Source organism: Melospiza melodia, chromosome 2 (assembly GCF_035770615.1).
Source record: "Melospiza melodia melodia isolate bMelMel2 chromosome 2, bMelMel2.pri, whole genome shotgun sequence".
Lineage (NCBI taxonomy): Eukaryota > Metazoa > Chordata > Aves > Passeriformes > Passerellidae > Melospiza > Melospiza melodia.
The window spans coordinates 69,636,465-69,654,467 of record NC_086195.1 but is presented as its reverse complement, the minus strand read 5'-3'; the positions used below and the strand labels follow the sequence as shown (position 1 = coordinate 69,654,467).

Genomic DNA, 18,003 nt, shown 5'->3' with positions numbered 1-18,003 from the left:
GCTGTAGCCACCAGCTTTCTCTGTGCAAACCTGGTTCCCTGGAAGCTAGGGGTATTTACATTGCCTGGGCAGAGGACTTCCTTGCAATTGCTCAAACCAGGTGTCCCTGCCTAGGGCAGGGGGTTGGAACTAAATCATCTGTAAGGTCCCTTTCAACCCAAACCATTCTGTGACTCTATGTTGCAATACAGCTACACAGGTCTGTGCAGTGTATTTCCTTATACTGTTTTCCAGCTCTGGGCAACAACATCTCAAGTTTATTTACAGGTCACACGACCCACTGCAACATCAGGAGAGTCTTGGACTTGGTTATTTTCACAGTATTCATGAGCAGGGCATGACTTTGGTCTTTATATGAAGTCCACTATCAAAAAAAAAAAAAAAAAAGAAAGAAAAAAGAAAAGCTATATAATATTTTGACCTTATTTATCCAAATTGTCTTCAGAACTCAATTTTTATTGAAGTCAATGTTAATTCATGAAATAAATAGCTCTTGCCTAATTTACATTTTTAGACACAAAAATTACTCTTTATGACAGTTTCCAGGAAGCTCAGGCTAATACATTTTTCACAAAATCATTAATCATCCAGGCTTATCCTCAGAGCCTCTTTCCCCATCTTTGTTAATTTGTCGGACAAGCACAGCAACCACTTGTAGCAAGGTCTGACTCACACCTGGACAGGGAAAGCTTCAGAGGTGGGGAAAAGCTGTTTCATTACAGCCAGGAAAGGGCAAGTGACAGATTCCAGAAGCCGTCACAGGAACGACCTTCTTGCACTAAGGAGGATGAAAAGAAGAATGATGGACATTCAAGGGATACTACACACTCACTAGGAGATAGAACTTGGGAAAGAGAGACATCTGCCTTGGAGCAGAAACAAAACATCCTTCCCACACTAGATACAGAGAGTCTCAAAGAATCTTCTGGTCACTTGTGGTGTGAAGGGCTCTGCATCGGGTCCAGTCCTGTTTAATACCTTTACTGATGATCTGGATGAGGGGACCAAGTGTAAATTTGCAGATGACACCAATGAGGGTGAGAGTGCTGATTTGCTGGAGGGTAGGAAGGGGAAACTAGTCAGGCTGGATTGATGGGCTGAGACCAACAGCATAAAGTTTTATAAGGTCCTACCCTTGGGACACAACAATCCGGCAGAGCTACAGACTGGGGGAAGAAAGGCTGGAAAGCTTCCCATTGGAAAAGGCTCTGGGGTGTTGGTCAGTGGCAGCTGAACCTGAGCCAGCAATGCCCAGGGGACCAAGAAGGCCAGTGGCACCCTGGCCTGGATCAGCACTGGTGTGGCCAGCAGGAGCAGGGCAGGGATTGTCCCCATGCACTCAGCACTGGTGAGGCCTCACCTCCAATCCTGTGCTCAGAGCCCCTCACTGCAAGAAGGACATTGAGGGGCTGAAGTGTGTCCAGAGAAGGGAAATGGAGCTGGGGAAGGGTCTGGAGCACAAGCCTGATGAGGAACAGCTGAGGGAGCTGGGGGTGCTTAGCCTGGAGAAAAGGGGGCTCAGGGGGGACCTGATCACTCTCTACACCACTTGAAAGGAGGCCAAAGTGAGGTGCTGGTTGGCCTCTTCTCCCAGGCAACTGAACCTGTGGCACAGGAGATTCAGGTTGGATATCAGGATGAACTTCTACATGAAAGGGTTGTTAAACATTGGAATGAACTTTCCGGGGAAGTGGTAGAGTCACCATCCCTGGAGCTGTTCAAGAAATGACTGGACTTGACCTTAGCACCATGGTTTAGTTGATAAGGTGCTGATCTGTGAGAGACTGGAGTCCATGATCTCAGAGGTCTTTTCCAGCCTAAATGATTCAGTGATTCTATGACTCAAGTAATGGGTAAGACAGGGCTTCCTGCCATTAAAAAAAAAAAAAAATCTATCTGCTCTGGCATTGGGAGATGCAGCCCTCCTTCTGCAAAGCAATTTGTACAAATGCCAATTCATGGATAACCTTAACTTAGCAGACTGCTGAGCCCATTTGTTCCATGTGGAGGTGGTTTTTCTCCTCTCTCCACTGGAAAGTCATTCCATCAAGCCTGACTTTCTGCAAGCTGTCAGCAACCCAGCTGAGCTGCAGGACAACATCCTGGGACAGAAATAAAAGGAGTAATAGCCAGTGTGACCCCTTCCAGAAGACAAGGCTGTGAAAGATGAGGTAATTGAAGATGATCATTACTGATCATTCTTGTTTGAAAATAACTTATCTTAGGATACTTATTTACCTGGTTACTTGTTTTTGCTCGATTTCCACTGATGCTTACAGTTGAACCTGGCATTAAATTAGGAAATGGAGATAGCTGGAATAGCCTGACATTTAAAATGTTCAGACAACCAAGGGGATGTGAGATCCTTACAGGGATTTTTACTTTTCAGCTTAAAAAAGTGGAGTATATTGAAAAACAAAAATAAATCCAACGTCACAATAATACTAGAAAGGCTCATTTAGGACCCAGAGTTCTAATTCATTTAATGAACACTGATTAGCTCTATTCCTGGGAGGAAGGGGAAGAGGCACATATTTAATTTAGAGACAGAACTTGTGCCTCTGATTTTGAAATCTGTGTTGAATTCAGATTTCCCAAAACACCAGGGATTCACAAGGTACTTTTTACTGAATTAGTTCTTTCTTAGGCATCTAAGAAAATTCTCAACAGTTTATTATGAAGCTTTACAGATGCAGACCAAAGAATTCCGAGCTTACTACCCCATCTCGTGTCAAACAAGGGGAAGTGCAAGAAGATTATTTTAAATTCCCTTTCCATTACACTACAGACTTTTTTCCTTTAAGAAATTATTAAAAGGCAATTCCATCACCTCCATAAGTTGAAAAGAACATTCATTATCTTAATATGGCAACTCTAACAAAACTTCTGCAATGCTAGCATTTTCCCAAATGTTAATACATCCACGTAACTGAAAACTTCCTTTACAACCTCAGTGTTTGACATTCAAAGTTGCTTAAACTGTTGAAAATTTTATCTTTTGCACACTAATAAGCAGATCAACCTTTATCAGGAGTTTGAAACTTTCTAAAATTAAGTATTTTTCAGAACTAAGTTGCCTACATATGAAATGCTACAGGGAAGTAGAAAAGCAAAGTTAATGCAAAATACAATAAGGTGAAGAAGTGAAAAAGACATGGAAAATAAAAGAAAGTCTGGTTTGCAGCAAAACTCCTCTTGCTCATTATCTTCTGAAAGGGAGTAATCTGGCTAGGGCATACTAGATTTTAGGTAGTTGGAAGATAAGAAAATCATGCCTACCTTCAATTTCAGAAAATCTATTCACATTTCCAAACAATATTTATCATAATCGGTATCTGTGTGTCTCAAAGGGATTTTCAGACTGTATGAGGACCACATTTCTTATTGTTCAGCACACAAACAAGTGCAAGGGTGTTGAAGGAAATAAGTTTTATGTTTTGGTTTCCAAAACAACTTCCTGAGGTAATCAATAATCATAGAATCATAGAATGGTTGGGTTGGAAGGGACCATCTTAAAGGCCTTCTAGTTCCAGCCCCCTTCCATGGACAGGGACGCCTTCCACCAGACCAGTCTGCTCAAAGCCCCATCCAGCCTGGCCTTGAATATTTCCAGGGATGGGGCATCCACAGCTCCTCTAGGCAAAATGTGCCTCACTGCCCTGACAGTAAATAATTTCTTCCTAATACCCAATCTAATAATCTAATAACAATGAGCTCCACTAGGGTGGAGCTTTCTGGAGTAAATCAAGCCACACAACCTGAAATATGAAATGACTGCCAAATTCTTTAAGAATTTGTATACTTCAAAATTTCAGATGCATCTGTTCTATGCAAACGTGGCCCATATCAGGCATTTAGAATCATGAGTGTTAATAAAAATATGGCCTGAATGCTTCCATTCTGAGTGTCAGAAAATGTTTCAAGAATCCCTGGAATGTTTTACCTGGAGATGTACACAGGGGAATAGACAGGCCCATGATTTCTCTGCTTGAACTTCAATCATCCACAAAACCTCCCTCTGTAATGATGCAAGCCTGTTCTCAAACTGACAGGGTGGATTATGGATGCAAACTGAGATGTTCGCTGAGAGCTGGGGAGCAGGGTGATGCCAGCAAGCAGTCTACATGCACAGACAGGGTGTAACACCTATGGCTGTGAGCACTGGTCAGTTGTGAGGGCTGGAATCAGCCACCCCAAAGGGAAGTTTAGAACTGCATGATCTTGGCAGATTTCTTTCCAAATGAACAAAAATATATGGGAATAAGTAACTCTTTTATTCTGCCAAAGTCAAGTCACTTAGGAAAAGTGATATGATCAGGATGGACATGTGGCTTGGTCTTGGAACAACATTTTGGTTCCAAAGCATTTTAACTAGCTTATTTTTATGCTCAAACATTTTCTTTTAATGATATTATTTCAAAACAGATATTGGGTAATCATCCTGTCATCAGGGCATCGTGCAGCCACTAAACACAAAAGACTGCTTCAAAACCTGCTGGAGAGGTGCAGCCTGGTGCTGCAGTCCCTACAGAGAAATTCAGGCAGTAAAATGCAGCCAGGCAGTGACTTAACCCCACCAAACCAGGCAGCCAATGTGCTTGCTGGCCTGGGTGAGTGGTCAGCTGGACAGTCCTAATGGGACACAGGATATGATGTGATCCCTGGCTTGGTGTTAAGGGAACTTCCCAGTCTGACCATTCACAGACTCTAACAGTCACAGTCCCAGCACCAGGAGCTGCACCAAATGCATTCCTCAGCACTTGGTACAAGCAGATGGATGACTTTCATGTACACATATTTTCCCTTTGCACTAAATGCTCTGACCTTTAACCAGAAAAGTGAGGCAGAATGAGTCAAAAGCTCTTGGTCAAGTTTCCTGACAGCATTATCCTGCTGAAATTGCCAGTGTCATGAAATAGTAAAATTGCAGGCATTATTTTCCAGTTAATCTTTAAGAATCAAGTATTTTACATTTCCCTAGGAAGGTGTGCTATGGGCAGAGAAGCAGTTTTCACCATTATTCACTGCAGCCATGTTCACACAATACTGCTGAGCAGATGGCAGAATACTTAATGATATCAGGCTGTAGGTTGGAAAGTCTCTAATTCAAGACAATAACTGATTCTGACTAGATTTTGGAGTGTTCACAATGCACAATTTCTCAACTATGTGGAAATTACCGTGACCAAAATCTTCTAAACAGGGATTTCATTCAACTACCAACAGTAAAAGTGAATCCAAGGCAGGTGTTTCAGATAGGAAGGGCAACACAATGCCATGAGCTCTAGCAGAAGAATTCCTTCAGCATCCTGAGCTAATTCTCTACTGAAGGTTAAAAGATGGGACATAGCAGGGGAAAGGAAGCAGGAACTTCAAAGCCATTTGAAGAGACAAACAGCTAAATTTAGATTAAATGGCAGGCAAGAGACTATTAAAAGGCAGATATAAGACACTGTGAATCTGAAGGAAAGAAGGGAAAGGGACAAAGACAAAAATCCTCATGCTGAAGGAAGAACTTGCAGGAGACACTGATATCCAAAATAAAATACTATACAGCTCCTGCTCTACCATCACTTCAGAAAACAGAAGCAGACAACAACTTTGTCCTGTTACAAGAGCAAATAAGATAGGGAGCTATTTCAAGGCACTGTGGATGTCTGGGAACACCCTTCATTTTACAACAAGCTTTTTGACATCGTTGCTGCGCCTTCAGCTTACATTATGTAGCCTTACTTGAAAGTCTCCAAATGTGAAGAATAATGTCTGGTTTTGATCTTCATGAACAAGAAACACCACTGTAATCACAATACTCAAGGAGTCCTAGAGGAACAGGGCTGTTTCATTTCCAGGCCAGAAATTGCTTGGTCTGTGATTTTTCCCTGATGCTAGATAGAGGACTCATGAAGGTAATCTATTCCAAATAACTAAAGTGATAGACTCAGCACAAGATGATCTATCACTGCTTAGTACTGTTGGCTTCTGCAGAAAAAGTTAGGTAAGTCGCCCAGAAAATTGCTAAAACCTGAAAAGGCAAACATCATACAAACTAAACACAGGACCAACAAGAGCAGAGGACAAAGATTAATTTGCATGGCTATTGCACAAAGGCTCAATGAACACCAGCTATACTTACATCAATCTTTAATAATAAACACTTCCTTTGACTTGTAACCACACTGTAAACACTGTGCTAGGCTAGCAGTGTCCATTTCATAGGCTTTAAGCACCAGAGGGAGCAAAGCCCATCTGCCTTGTTTGCTGCTTAGATAATTGCTGGAATAAAACTATTACCCAGAACATCACCGCCTCTAGTAAGGAATATTATTCTTTTTTCTCCCCTACCCAGTCTTAGTAGAAACTAAAATAGAAAACCCATCATGCTAATCACTGCATCTATGCTCCTTCCACCAGAGAAGCTCTAGGAATATTTTCCAACCACTGCATTCTTATAAAAACAAATGTAAATTTTCAGGATTCCTTTTTGGCGATTATATGGGTTCATCAGAAAAAGAAACATTTTTGCCCAACAAGATATATCAGAGGACACCAGACCTACATACAGCTAAAGCTTCTATATTTTATAAATAGTTGCCTTAGTTAACAGAAAGCTATCGCTACAGCACTCTGAATTGCATCAAAACCCACAGAAAACTGCAAGTACTTGAGCAGCAAGGATATGAATAGAGGCAAATGAGCTCCCTTTCAGATGTAACTTGTGAATTTGATATAGCTTTCTGAGAGATGAAAAAACCTAGTTACGTTTACAGTATTTCTTTAAAAAATTCTGAACAAGGATCATCAGGAAGGGAAGTCTGCCATTTCAAAATCACCGTGATATTGAGGCTGAGAACCTGCATTATTCCTTTCACAATGTACAGAAGAACAGGCTAATTTGCCAGGAATTCTTTTTACTCGAGCAAAAGCCTCACTCAAAGCAGAAAGCTCACATCTCTACACAGTGCTCTGTCAACTAAACTATCACCTGTTCCATTACAGAAAACCTTAAAGACCCATCACAAGAAAATCAATCTGCAATGATAGATTTCAGAAAGCAGCTTGTCTGTACAACAAAATAAGTTTCTCAGGCATTTCATGGTATGCATTTTCTCGTATTTGAGGATTAAAGGCATGAGCTGTATGGATCCTACCTTCAAAGGAGAAATGTGCGACTGTAAGACGTATCCATGGACATTCTCTATTTGAGACAAGTTCTTCTCTGACACATGAACAAGCTCTGGGCCTCTCACTTCGTGGGTTAAACGAGGCAAAGTATGGTCATGTGGAGCATCCTCATCTTGATAACGATATTTCTAGGAGAAGAAAACATCAAGAACGAACAAATAAGCTTTTAGGAGGTATTTCCAATATTTTAATATAATTGTGGAATAACAAAAAAATTATGATACAGCAGACAATAATCATCGGATTTCCTAGTGTGTTCTGGAGAAAATGAGTCATTCTTTTTTACCATTGTATCAAAGAGAGAGCTGTGGTATATGTCACTGATACACAAGACTTTCACCATCAAATAGACACTTGAGATGACACACTGATAATGAAGAAAAAGAGATGTCAATCAGCTAAGCTGTAGTGTCAGATCATGTTTCATATCCCTGTGTAGTAGGAAGTAGAGTTCTATAGCCCTTCTCTGCAAAATACTGGAGTTATTTTCCACCTGGCAGTGTGTACTCTGATGCTGGAGAGCACACACACACCTCCACAGAGGCACAGTCCCACAGATGATTTCCCTGCAGTAAAGTTCTATGCTATTCCCTTCTTTTCCATGGAGAGGCCACAGGAGGGGCTTGTCTGAGATCTCAAATGAAGCTTGTAATAACAAGGAATATAATCCTTAAAATTTAATTAAATTATCTGATCTGTTCTCCAGCCAGAATGCTGTGTAAAAAGGTGCCATCCCCTCAGTTGTGTCCTGCGGAGGGGGCTATTGGATAAAAGCCTAAGATTTATTTGTATGGCCATATAAGAAAAATAAGTCTGAAGGCCAGGTACAAGAACATCCCAAAGCAGACCTCTCCATGCAGCAGACCTCTCTGCTGCTCATCCACTTCACTTTGACCACTCAACTATGAAGTGTTATTTCATTTACTCATTCCTCCTAAGGAAACCACCCCAGTGTATTCCTGCCTTCAATCTTATATATGGAAATGTTTCAGCAGTTGCCAATTATTTTCAGAATACACATGTGACATGATTTATTCTCTTCTTCTTTTCTGGAATATGCCTGCAGCCCTTCACATATTCACTTTTCAGATAACATAACTAATGAATATATGAAATGACTGGCACCAGCCAAATATTATTTGGGCAAGAAGCCATCAGTCTAATACATAGTACTCCAGCCAATGTCACATTTAAGGCTTGGCACACAGGTTATTTAAGCCACAAGCAATCAATTATTTTTTTAATCGAGTGAGTACTCTTTCTAAAAAGACAACTCTTCCAAGACATCCTCTTTTAAGTGAGTCATTTGCTAAAATGTAATTAGGAGAAATAGGAGCAGAATACCTGAGTTATCTCAGGAATGGGGAAAATGGAAATGTCCAGTGGACATCATCTTAAGGAGAAAAGACAGCAATGACAGAAGCCATAAGAAGCTCTATCATAGAACACAGAACCATTCAGGTTGGAAAGGATTCTTAAAATCAGTGAGTCCAACCATCCAGCCCAGCACTGCCAAGTCCACCACTAAACTATGTCCCCAAGTGCCACATGTACACAACTTTGAAATACCTCCAGGGATGGTGAGTCAACCCCTTCCCAGGCAGAATGTTCCAATGTTTGAAAGCCATTTCAGTATCGAAATTTTTCCTAATGTCTAATTTAAATCTCTCCTGGCATAACATGAGGTAGTTCCCTCTCAACCTATCAGTTATTTGGCAAAGAGACCAACTCCCACCTCACTGCAGCCTCCTTTCACACAGTTGTAGAGAGTGAGAAGGTCCCTCCTGAGCCTCCTTTTCTCCAGGCTAAACACCCCCACTTCCCCAGCCACTCCTCATCAGACTTGTGCTCCAGACCCTTCCCCAGCACCACTGCCCTTCTCTGGACACACTCCAGCTCCTCAGTGTCTTTCTCGTAATGAAGGGCCCAAAACTGAGCTCAGGAGTTGCAGTGTGGCCTCACCATTGGTGACTACAAGGGGAAAATCATTGTCCTGGTCCTGCTGACATGTTGCAGAAACAAAAATCTATATACATATATATACACAGGCTTCCCACTTTTTCCAAGTTCCTGATCTTCTGGGTGGATGTGGGAGGAGTGGAGTCCCTCCCACTGTAAGGACTGAGAGCTACACTGCAAAACAGGACTTGGAGATTCTTGTGGATGGTAAGCTGGACATAAGCAAACAGTGAATGCCCAGCCCAGAAAGCTAGCCTCATCCTGGGCTGCATGAAAGAAGAGTGGCCAGCAGGTCGAGGGAAATGATTCTCCCCCTGCACTCTGATCTTGTGGCACCCCACCTGAAGCACTGCATCCAGCTCTGGGGTCCTCAGCACAAGAAAGACATTCCCTCCTCTGTACCTGTTACAGCAGATCCAGAAGAGGGTTATGAATAGGATCAGAGGGGGTTACGAATAGGATCAGAGGGATCGAGCACCTCTCCTATGAAAGACAGGCTGAAAGAGCCTGGTTGTTCAGCCTAGAGAAGAGAAGAGAAGGTCTCAGGGTGAGACCTTTCAGTACTTTAAGGATACTTATATAATGGAGGGGGAGGGATTTTTTATGTAGGCATGTAGTGACAGGATAAGGGGAAATGGTTTTAAACTGGAAGAGGTTTAGATTACGTATTAGGAAGAAATTCTTCCTCAGTGTGATGAAGCAGATGAAGCATTAGAATAGGGTGAAACTCCACAGGGAGTTCGTAGATGCCCCATCCTTGTAACGGATGTTCGAGCCTAGGTTGGATGGGGCCCTAAGCAATTTCATTTAGTGGATGCCATATGCCATCCCTACCCTTGCAGGGGGTTGAATCTTTAAGGTCCCTTCTAACCCAAACCATTTTATGATTCTATGATTTATTCTCTGTTTTTATATTTCTTTATCTATTATTACTTTGACTCTATATAATTAATATATTATTATATATACATACATTCACGCACACATGTATATGTGTGTGTGTATATATATATACTCTTTCCAGATCATTTCTGCAGTTTTACCCTGCAAAAATGATCTGGAAGCAGTGTGATGTGGCCTTACAGAGAGAACATCTCTGACCATCACTAAGTCCTTTCCCCATCACTGCACTGCAGTGCAGCTGTTGCATAAACAGGAGCCAAAGCCCAGAGGAAATTGATTCACCCTGAGCTCCGTGCTCCCAAAGAGAAGAACACTTGTGTGGATCTCCAGTGATAGACTTGCTTTATAATTTGAATTGATCTATTTACCCAAAAAATGCCAAGGATAGCTTCAGTAATATCCATGTTCGCGTGTCATCAACTGAAAAGTTTACAGAACATATTTCCACTCTATTTGTCTTAGTCTCCCTCCTATCCCAAGCCCAGTCACTCCTCCTTCACAAAATATAAGCCTAGAGCATTTCTGGGTCAGTCCTTCTATGGGTTTGCCTCATGTTCTTAGCACCAAACTCATTGATTTTCATACATCATTCCTCCTACAGCATCTCTTCATTGAAATGCTTTCAGCTGTGAACCAAAACAGCTTGACACAGCAAAAATCCAGTGGTAAGGCTGAAAATACCAAATCAGAATTAAGACACTCTAGCAGAAATGCCTCATTCATCTCCATCATCCTGGACTGATGGGGTCCTGCAAATGTCCTTGAAAAAAACCCATTCCCTAGAAACCTTTCTCTAAGGACTAATTCAAATTTCTGGAGGGAAAAGCATCATTGCACGGAAATGTTACTCTTCATTTGACAAAAGAACAGGTGGATGTCTTATGATAATTAAATTACAAATCAGTGCCTGCTTCTGACAGGGTATTGTACACTGCCAACTAGCACCAGATATTTAAAATCCTCTGTAATTACCTATAATGGGGGTGTGGAGTGCGCCGCTGTGAATTTTTAATATGAACGTGGCCTTTTTATAAGAGACCATTCTCTCTGCAGTGTGAGGTTATTGCAGCATCACTGCTCCTCACATCATACTGTCTAAAGGAGCATTTCCAAGGCTGCCAAGGAGATCTCTTGTCAGCTGGACAGAACTTGACTACATGAATCCAGCAGGAGGTAATGGTCAAAAACCTTAAATTTCAACAAAGGCAGTTCTCAATTTACAATAGCCAGAGAACTGCACTGGCATGGAAATACAGATGTTCTTATGACCTACCTTTGACAAATTGACAGTGAATCAAGATAGCTTAGAATTTGTCATTCAATTTTGGGCCAAAGGGAATTGGTATTTTTACAGAAGTTTGTTGTTTATTTTTTCTTTTTTGTTGTTTCCACCAGTTTGCAGAAAATGCAAATAGAACATTTCAATTCCTATCAGGTCAAATTGACCTAAGCTGCTGAATGTGGCCCAGCTGGAGTTGCCATTCAAAAGCACATGTCCCTGGTTCTCTACACAGCTCTTTGGCTGGGCCACACTCCAATACATCACACATTCCTGCTGCTTGCAACAAGAGGACTGAAAAATGAGGGAGCTAAACATGTCAGAGGGGTCACAGACTCTACAATACCCTATGAAATGAGCAGCCAGTGAATCCTGATCTACAGAGATTCCTGACCAACTAGAAAACACCCTGAACGTCAAGAGACAGATAAGCAAAAAGGCGACATTGCTTTTCACTCAGCCAAACCTTCATAGCAGATACAGCTTATAGATGTTAATAATGGAAATATCACCACATACTATTACATAATAACCCATTCATGAGTGAATCCCACTCCCAATCACTCTTCAAAGCCAGTGGCCAGTATATTATGTTTCATCTTGGGAAACAATAGCAATACTACCAGTTTTAGCTGTTACATATCAGCATTTCAAGTCTTGAATACAATTTCTGTTTTACAGTCCTTCTAATGAGGGGCCAGACTTCTGCGCCTTACAAGCTGTGATTCTTCATATAACCCATTCAACAGCGAGACCACAGGGAAAGGAATTTCTGCAGAAAATTTCCCACGTGAAACAATGACCTCCTACAGATCCAGTTGTCCCACTGCAATCTGGAAATAGGCAAGGTATGTAACTGGGTCCCAGTACTACCTTCTTCTTAATTCTTTCTCACTTGCCTTTTCTCTCAAACCAGCACCTGAGCTGCTTTGCACCTCCCACGTAGGTTACCCCCATTGTTGGTCATCTGCTGGAACCTGGACATGGGAGCTACCTTTGAACAGGGCAAGCATCACCCACCTTCTGCATGAGAATAGGTCCAGGATTCAACACACTGGATTTTCTGAGAGAGGTTTTGGATGCTCCATCCCTGGAGGTGTTCAAGGCCAGGTTGGATGGGGCTCTGAGCAACCTGGTCTAGTGGAAAGTATCCCTGCCCACAACAGGGGAGTTGGAGGTAGATAATCAATAAGGCGTCTTCCAACTCAAACCACTCTAGAATTCTGGGATTTTTTCTCAGTACTAGCAGCCAACAACAACAACAAAACATAATGGACTTGGTCCATTTAGACAAATGAGGAATCAGCAAAATCCCACCAAAAAAATGTTAATGTCACCTTGTCCTACTTTGGTGCTTAGTATTTTCTTTGGTCTTCAGTATGTTGAATTTTACTGTTACTGCTCTCCAAAGGCAGCAAATTTCAATGTCATACCAACGAGCATCTTTGGAAAACAAACTTTACAATTTGTACACACAAATCATTGGGCATTCATCCAATCATGAGCAGAAATAATATTACTCATCCAACTGATTGCAAATGAGCAACACAGCTTGAATTCTGAATATTTGCAATCAATCTATAGAGTAAAAAGAGAAAAAAATACTCCTCTCATTATATAAAATGGAAGAAATCACAATTTGCTTGCCAAGATTGTGGAAGTAGATTAGGAAGCTTAAATCATTGAATAATTATACTTATTGTGAATGACTTGCTCTTTTGCTTATCAAGTACATTTCCACCAAGCTTTTCACTATATCACAGCAATACCTTCCATCCAAGAAGCCCAAGAGCTTTACAAGTGGCAGTCAAGACTAATAACATCCTGTTGATGCACATCATCTAAAGGTGGGTAAAATTAGGCACAGAAATGCAGCAACTTGTTCAAGGTCACTGAGAGAATCAGTTCATTAAGCAGTAGTAGAATTTAGGGGATTTTTCCAGTCTGCTCTTTTAGTACAAGATTTAGTACACTTACACTGACTTTAATAGCAATGATAACTATTATTATTTAAACATAAAGTTGCAGGTTTGCTGATGCCATTGTAATTTCTTTATAATGTTTTGGTCTCGTTTTTTCCTCATAAATGTTCCAGGGTAAAACAGTCTTTCTAAAGTCAGGACTTAGGTTTTTGTCTGTCTCAGTGTAATAGCTAGCAGTACTTTGGCTAATTTACAGTGTGCTATCTCTGAGAAACACATAGTGAATTTTAGAAGACAAAAGGTTCCCTCTAAGAGCCAAATTAGTTCACAGAAAGAACATTATCAGTGCTCAATACTGAGAATTTGCATGTATTTTCCATTTGGTACAACCAGAAGTTAATTTTCTTTTTCTTTTAAGAGGAAGAAAAACACCTATAATTTCTTATCTCAGTTTATTGAAAGCACCAGGTTTTTGCCCATAGCAGGGAGTATATGCTTAGCTTAAAAAAAAAAAAAAAAAAAGGCAAGTATAATGCAGTGGAACAAATATGTTTTGCAGCATTCTCAATCTTTTTTTTTAAACCCTAAAAGATTTTATTTTTCATGATGAAAAAGAAGTGAGATGGGCATTAGCTAAGTACCTCTTCATTTGATCAGCAGGAGGTAGTTGCACCTTTTCCTCACAAGATGGCACAGTAACCATCGAGTTAAAGCATAATCTCACTTTGAACTATGATATGTTGCAGGGGGAAAAATAAGTATTTATGCAATGTCATAAAACTTCAAACTATTATTATTTTGAACTGACTTGATATAAATTATTTTTTAAAAAAAGACAGCAACCTTTCATAGTAAGCATACATAAAGAAGCAGTGATCATACATCAAGCTGGCAGATGGAAAAAGTTCAAACAGTTCACAAAAGTATCAAAAAACTACAAGCAAGTAGGAATCTATCAGTTTTTGTGAGCTTTGGAATGAACAAAACCACTATGTATCGACAAGATTGAGACTAGCCCAGAATGCTGCATTCCTCCAGGAATTCTAAATCCTAATTAAAACCGCCTGCATGCAAATCTGTACCATGAGGTATTCAGCTCCATATGCTGCATCACATTTTGGACCTGTTAACAGCATCAGTTTAGCCCTCTGGAGGCTGCTACTTGCTATCCAATAATTTAAAATAGATTTTTAACTTGAAGTGCCAATATACAAAAAGACATCCTAAGAGGGTGGCTTTGCTTGGATTAAATGGTGAACGTGGCTGCAGAGTACAAAAACCAGTAACAAGAAAAAAAGAAAATCCAGCTAATACTGATTGTTTATCTAAGGGGAGCAAAGGAAAGATGTGGGTGAAACTGTACCATTTATCAGCATCAGGCAGTAGCCACTTCTCTATCCTGCAATAACATCACTTTCGCACTCCTTTTTATAGTCTTCAACTATTCCACTCAAAGCATTTTTTTTCTGGTATGTCCATGTTCCCCAGGTTGCTGTAGGAGCCTTCCTGCCTCTGCAGTTCCTTTGTTTTCCCGTGCAGCCCTAGATCTACATCCCCATTGATTCTCCAATTCTGCTGCTGCAGTTCCCCAGCACAGAGGCACTGAGCCTCACAAATTCTCCTTTTCCACCCCTTGCCTACCCCAAAGAGCAGCTTCTGCCATGGGAGGGGACTGTGCTGAGGTTACAGCTGAGCATTTGGAGAGGCAGAGCTGGGAAATGCTGTGAGTTGCCATGTCTCAGTTTCCCTGCCAATAAGCCTGCAGTGGGAAAGCAGCCTGGCAAAACTGACACCCGAGGTTTACATCAGAAGAGTACAAAGTAATCATGGACTGCAATAAATAAATAATGTATTAGCATTGCCTGAAACAAAGGATAAAAGAGAAACAATAAAAAACCACAGAACTAAAAGCTTCCCCCTCTTGTGTTTTCTGTACCAAAGATATATATTTTAATTTAGTCCAGCAGCACGTGACACAGCAGGCCATTTGTGTGTTGCAGCTGAAACCTTCCCTGGCTTCACACAGGAATTATGTGTCTGTAGGATTCCAGTATCATTTTCACAGAAACAAGGGGATTCTGCTGAAAGGCTCTATGAAGCAAAAGGATGCTCTCAAGCTAAGACAGGTGAATGCCATGGTGGATAACTGCTTCTATTCTTGCTTTTACCACAGAACTCTCACTCATTGCTAGGCTTTTCACAAGACATAACTTTCCACAGCTGTAGAACTGAGACATTCCTCACTTTAAAATGCCCTGCAAGTCACAGATGGCCAGTTTTTGCAGAAGTGCTGAGCATCAGCAGCTTTAGCTGAAATCAGTGAGGGCTGGGCTTTGTACAGCAGAAATACCATGGCATCCTGTGCCCTCAGTCACCTGCACACTAAAGAAGTTTTTCCTCATTTCTGCCTGTTGCCTCTTGTCCCATTGCTAGGCACTAGTGAGCAGAGCCTGGCTCCCTTCTCTTGACACCCTCCTTTCAGGTACTTCCATAAGGCCCCCTCAGTATAACAGGAAAATCAATGAAAAAATTAATAATGGAGCAGCTGGAACTGCTTGCATTAAATAATGGATGAAGACATATGTTGAATGTAAAATGCCATATGAAGTAGCAGTCCACGTACTGAAAGAAGCACAAAGCCCATGAAAACAAAAGTAACTGTGTAATTAAAAATGTAATAGAGTTGATGCATATTGTAATACTACATTACAATATATGGCCACAGAGGACCTGCAATAAAATTGCTTAGAGCATCTCAATTCTTGCATTTCCTAAATCTTAGTGGTTAACTTTATCACCCTGCCATCCTTTAACAGTTCTTTGAACACAAAGTATACACACACAAAAATATCTCATAAATTTTAATAGCATTCCTGCTTCTTCTAGTGTGAAGAAGGTACAGAGATAAGTATTTTTCAGTATTTGTGGAAAGCTATCTTCTTAAATAAAAATACAAATACTTTATGTACATAAACTTGACAATCTCACTGTTGTCACCCTGATGAACCTAGACCATTAGCTCTGAAGAAAAAATTCTTTTTCTACAAAGCAATTTATATTGGAGCTGAACAAGTTATTACTAGTCTCAAATATTCTTATCAGTTCCCTCTTTGAAAAGCTATGAATTTTTACCAACAAAAAGATGGATTTGGTCCATTTTAACTAGATGTTCAATAAGCCAGCAAAAAACATCTGTGTCAGGTGCATTTGCATGTGCTTGACACTTATAAGGGTTGAGTTAAACATTTCAATAGCAGGGCACTTACTGAAAAAACAGCTATGGGCTTTTGCATCTTAATCCTTCCACAGCGTTTCAATACAGCATAATTGTGATAAAATAATCTACATTTTCAGATACTTTAATAAGCCCTGGTTACTGCACAAGCAGGCAAAATAGCTGTCATTGTATACAGAAATCAGTACACAGAGAAACATCAAGATACTGCATTAACAAGGGAATATTTGCTTTACTGAGGCTACTGCAAAAACCCGTATTTTCATATTTCATCTCTCCACAGGAACCTAGTTCCTGATCTAGGGAGTTTGTGGTTCCAGGGGAAGCTCCTTCAGCTCAACGATCTGATGGTGACACATCTGGATAAAACTCCACCAGGTCAGGGGCTGGGCAGGAAGAGAGTTCCCCATTAAACTGCACAGCCTGCAGGTACACTGAGCTCAATGTAATGGGAAAATTGCTTGGGTTTACTTCCTCTGATCAATTTACCACTCCATGGGCCATACTTTACCTGAAATTATGAGGGAACATCCTATCATCACCTTTATTTATTCCATTTAAAAATAACTGACACCTGCATTTTCTGAAGTGCCAAGAAAGCTTCCTTTATTTTTCAAGTCCCATAAGGCTGAGCCTGAACCAAAGCAGTGAGTGGGTCATGGAGAATAGGACTCCAGGTAGAAAAGCAAAACTGCAGGAAAGCAATGGATATGTGCACAGATTTCCCCTATTTGTAGAACTGCTTTTAGACCTCGGCATCTACAATTTGCCTTTGTCTTACTTGGATATGGAAGCATTTTTCACATTAGAGCTGAAGTGTGGGAACCAACCAGCACTTTCCCTGATGGATGAAGACAGCGATTCTCTGTTGTGGCTATTGTTATTTAGGGATCTCCTTCCATATTCATATTGAAAGAATAGACATACTTTTCATTTTTACGTGATTTAAGCATGCATATTTTAAAGAAGCTAACAGGCTCTTAGTGTCTGCGAACACAGACCAGAGTACATGCCTCAGTCATAGAATCATTAAGGTTGTGAAAGACCTGTATGATTAGGAAGCCCAACCACGAACCCAGAACTGCCAAGTCTACCCCTAAACCATATCCCCAGCTGTCACATTCACATGCCTTTGAACACTCCCAGGGATGGCAATTCCACCCCTTCACTTGGTAGCCTTTTTCCAGTGTGTGACCACCCTTTCTGTGAAGAATTTTTTCCTAGTATCTGATCTAAGCCTCTCCTGGAGCAGCTTGAGGCTGTTTCCTCCAGTCTTGTCACTTGTTACTGGGGAGAAGAGACTGACCCACACCTCACTGCAACCTCCTTTATGGTAGTTGCAGAAAGTGATCAGACACTTGTTTTGTGTCATGTTATGGTGTATATTTGGCAGGGTTAGTAATGTCTAAAACGTTCTTTAGAGCTGAAAAATGCTATAAAAGTACAAATTTATATCTGGCATAGAGGACTCTCTGGGCATCAGACAATGATTTAGATGGAAATGTACTACCAGTCCATGAAAA

General features: G+C 40.8%; 1 protein-coding gene across 21 annotated transcripts in view; it reads right to left on the bottom strand.

Annotated features, from left to right (window-relative positions):
* DLG2 (discs large MAGUK scaffold protein 2) overlaps positions 1–18,003 on the bottom strand; it is a 984,895-nt gene that overhangs the window by 518,492 nt on the left and 448,400 nt on the right. For all 21 annotated transcript variants that reach the window (XM_063148780.1, XM_063148803.1, XM_063148779.1 and 18 more), the window contains one exon: positions 7,149–7,310. In XM_063148780.1, the coding sequence (XP_063004850.1) occupies positions 7,149–7,310 (162 nt within the window). The remainder of the gene's footprint in view (positions 1–7,148; positions 7,311–18,003) is intronic.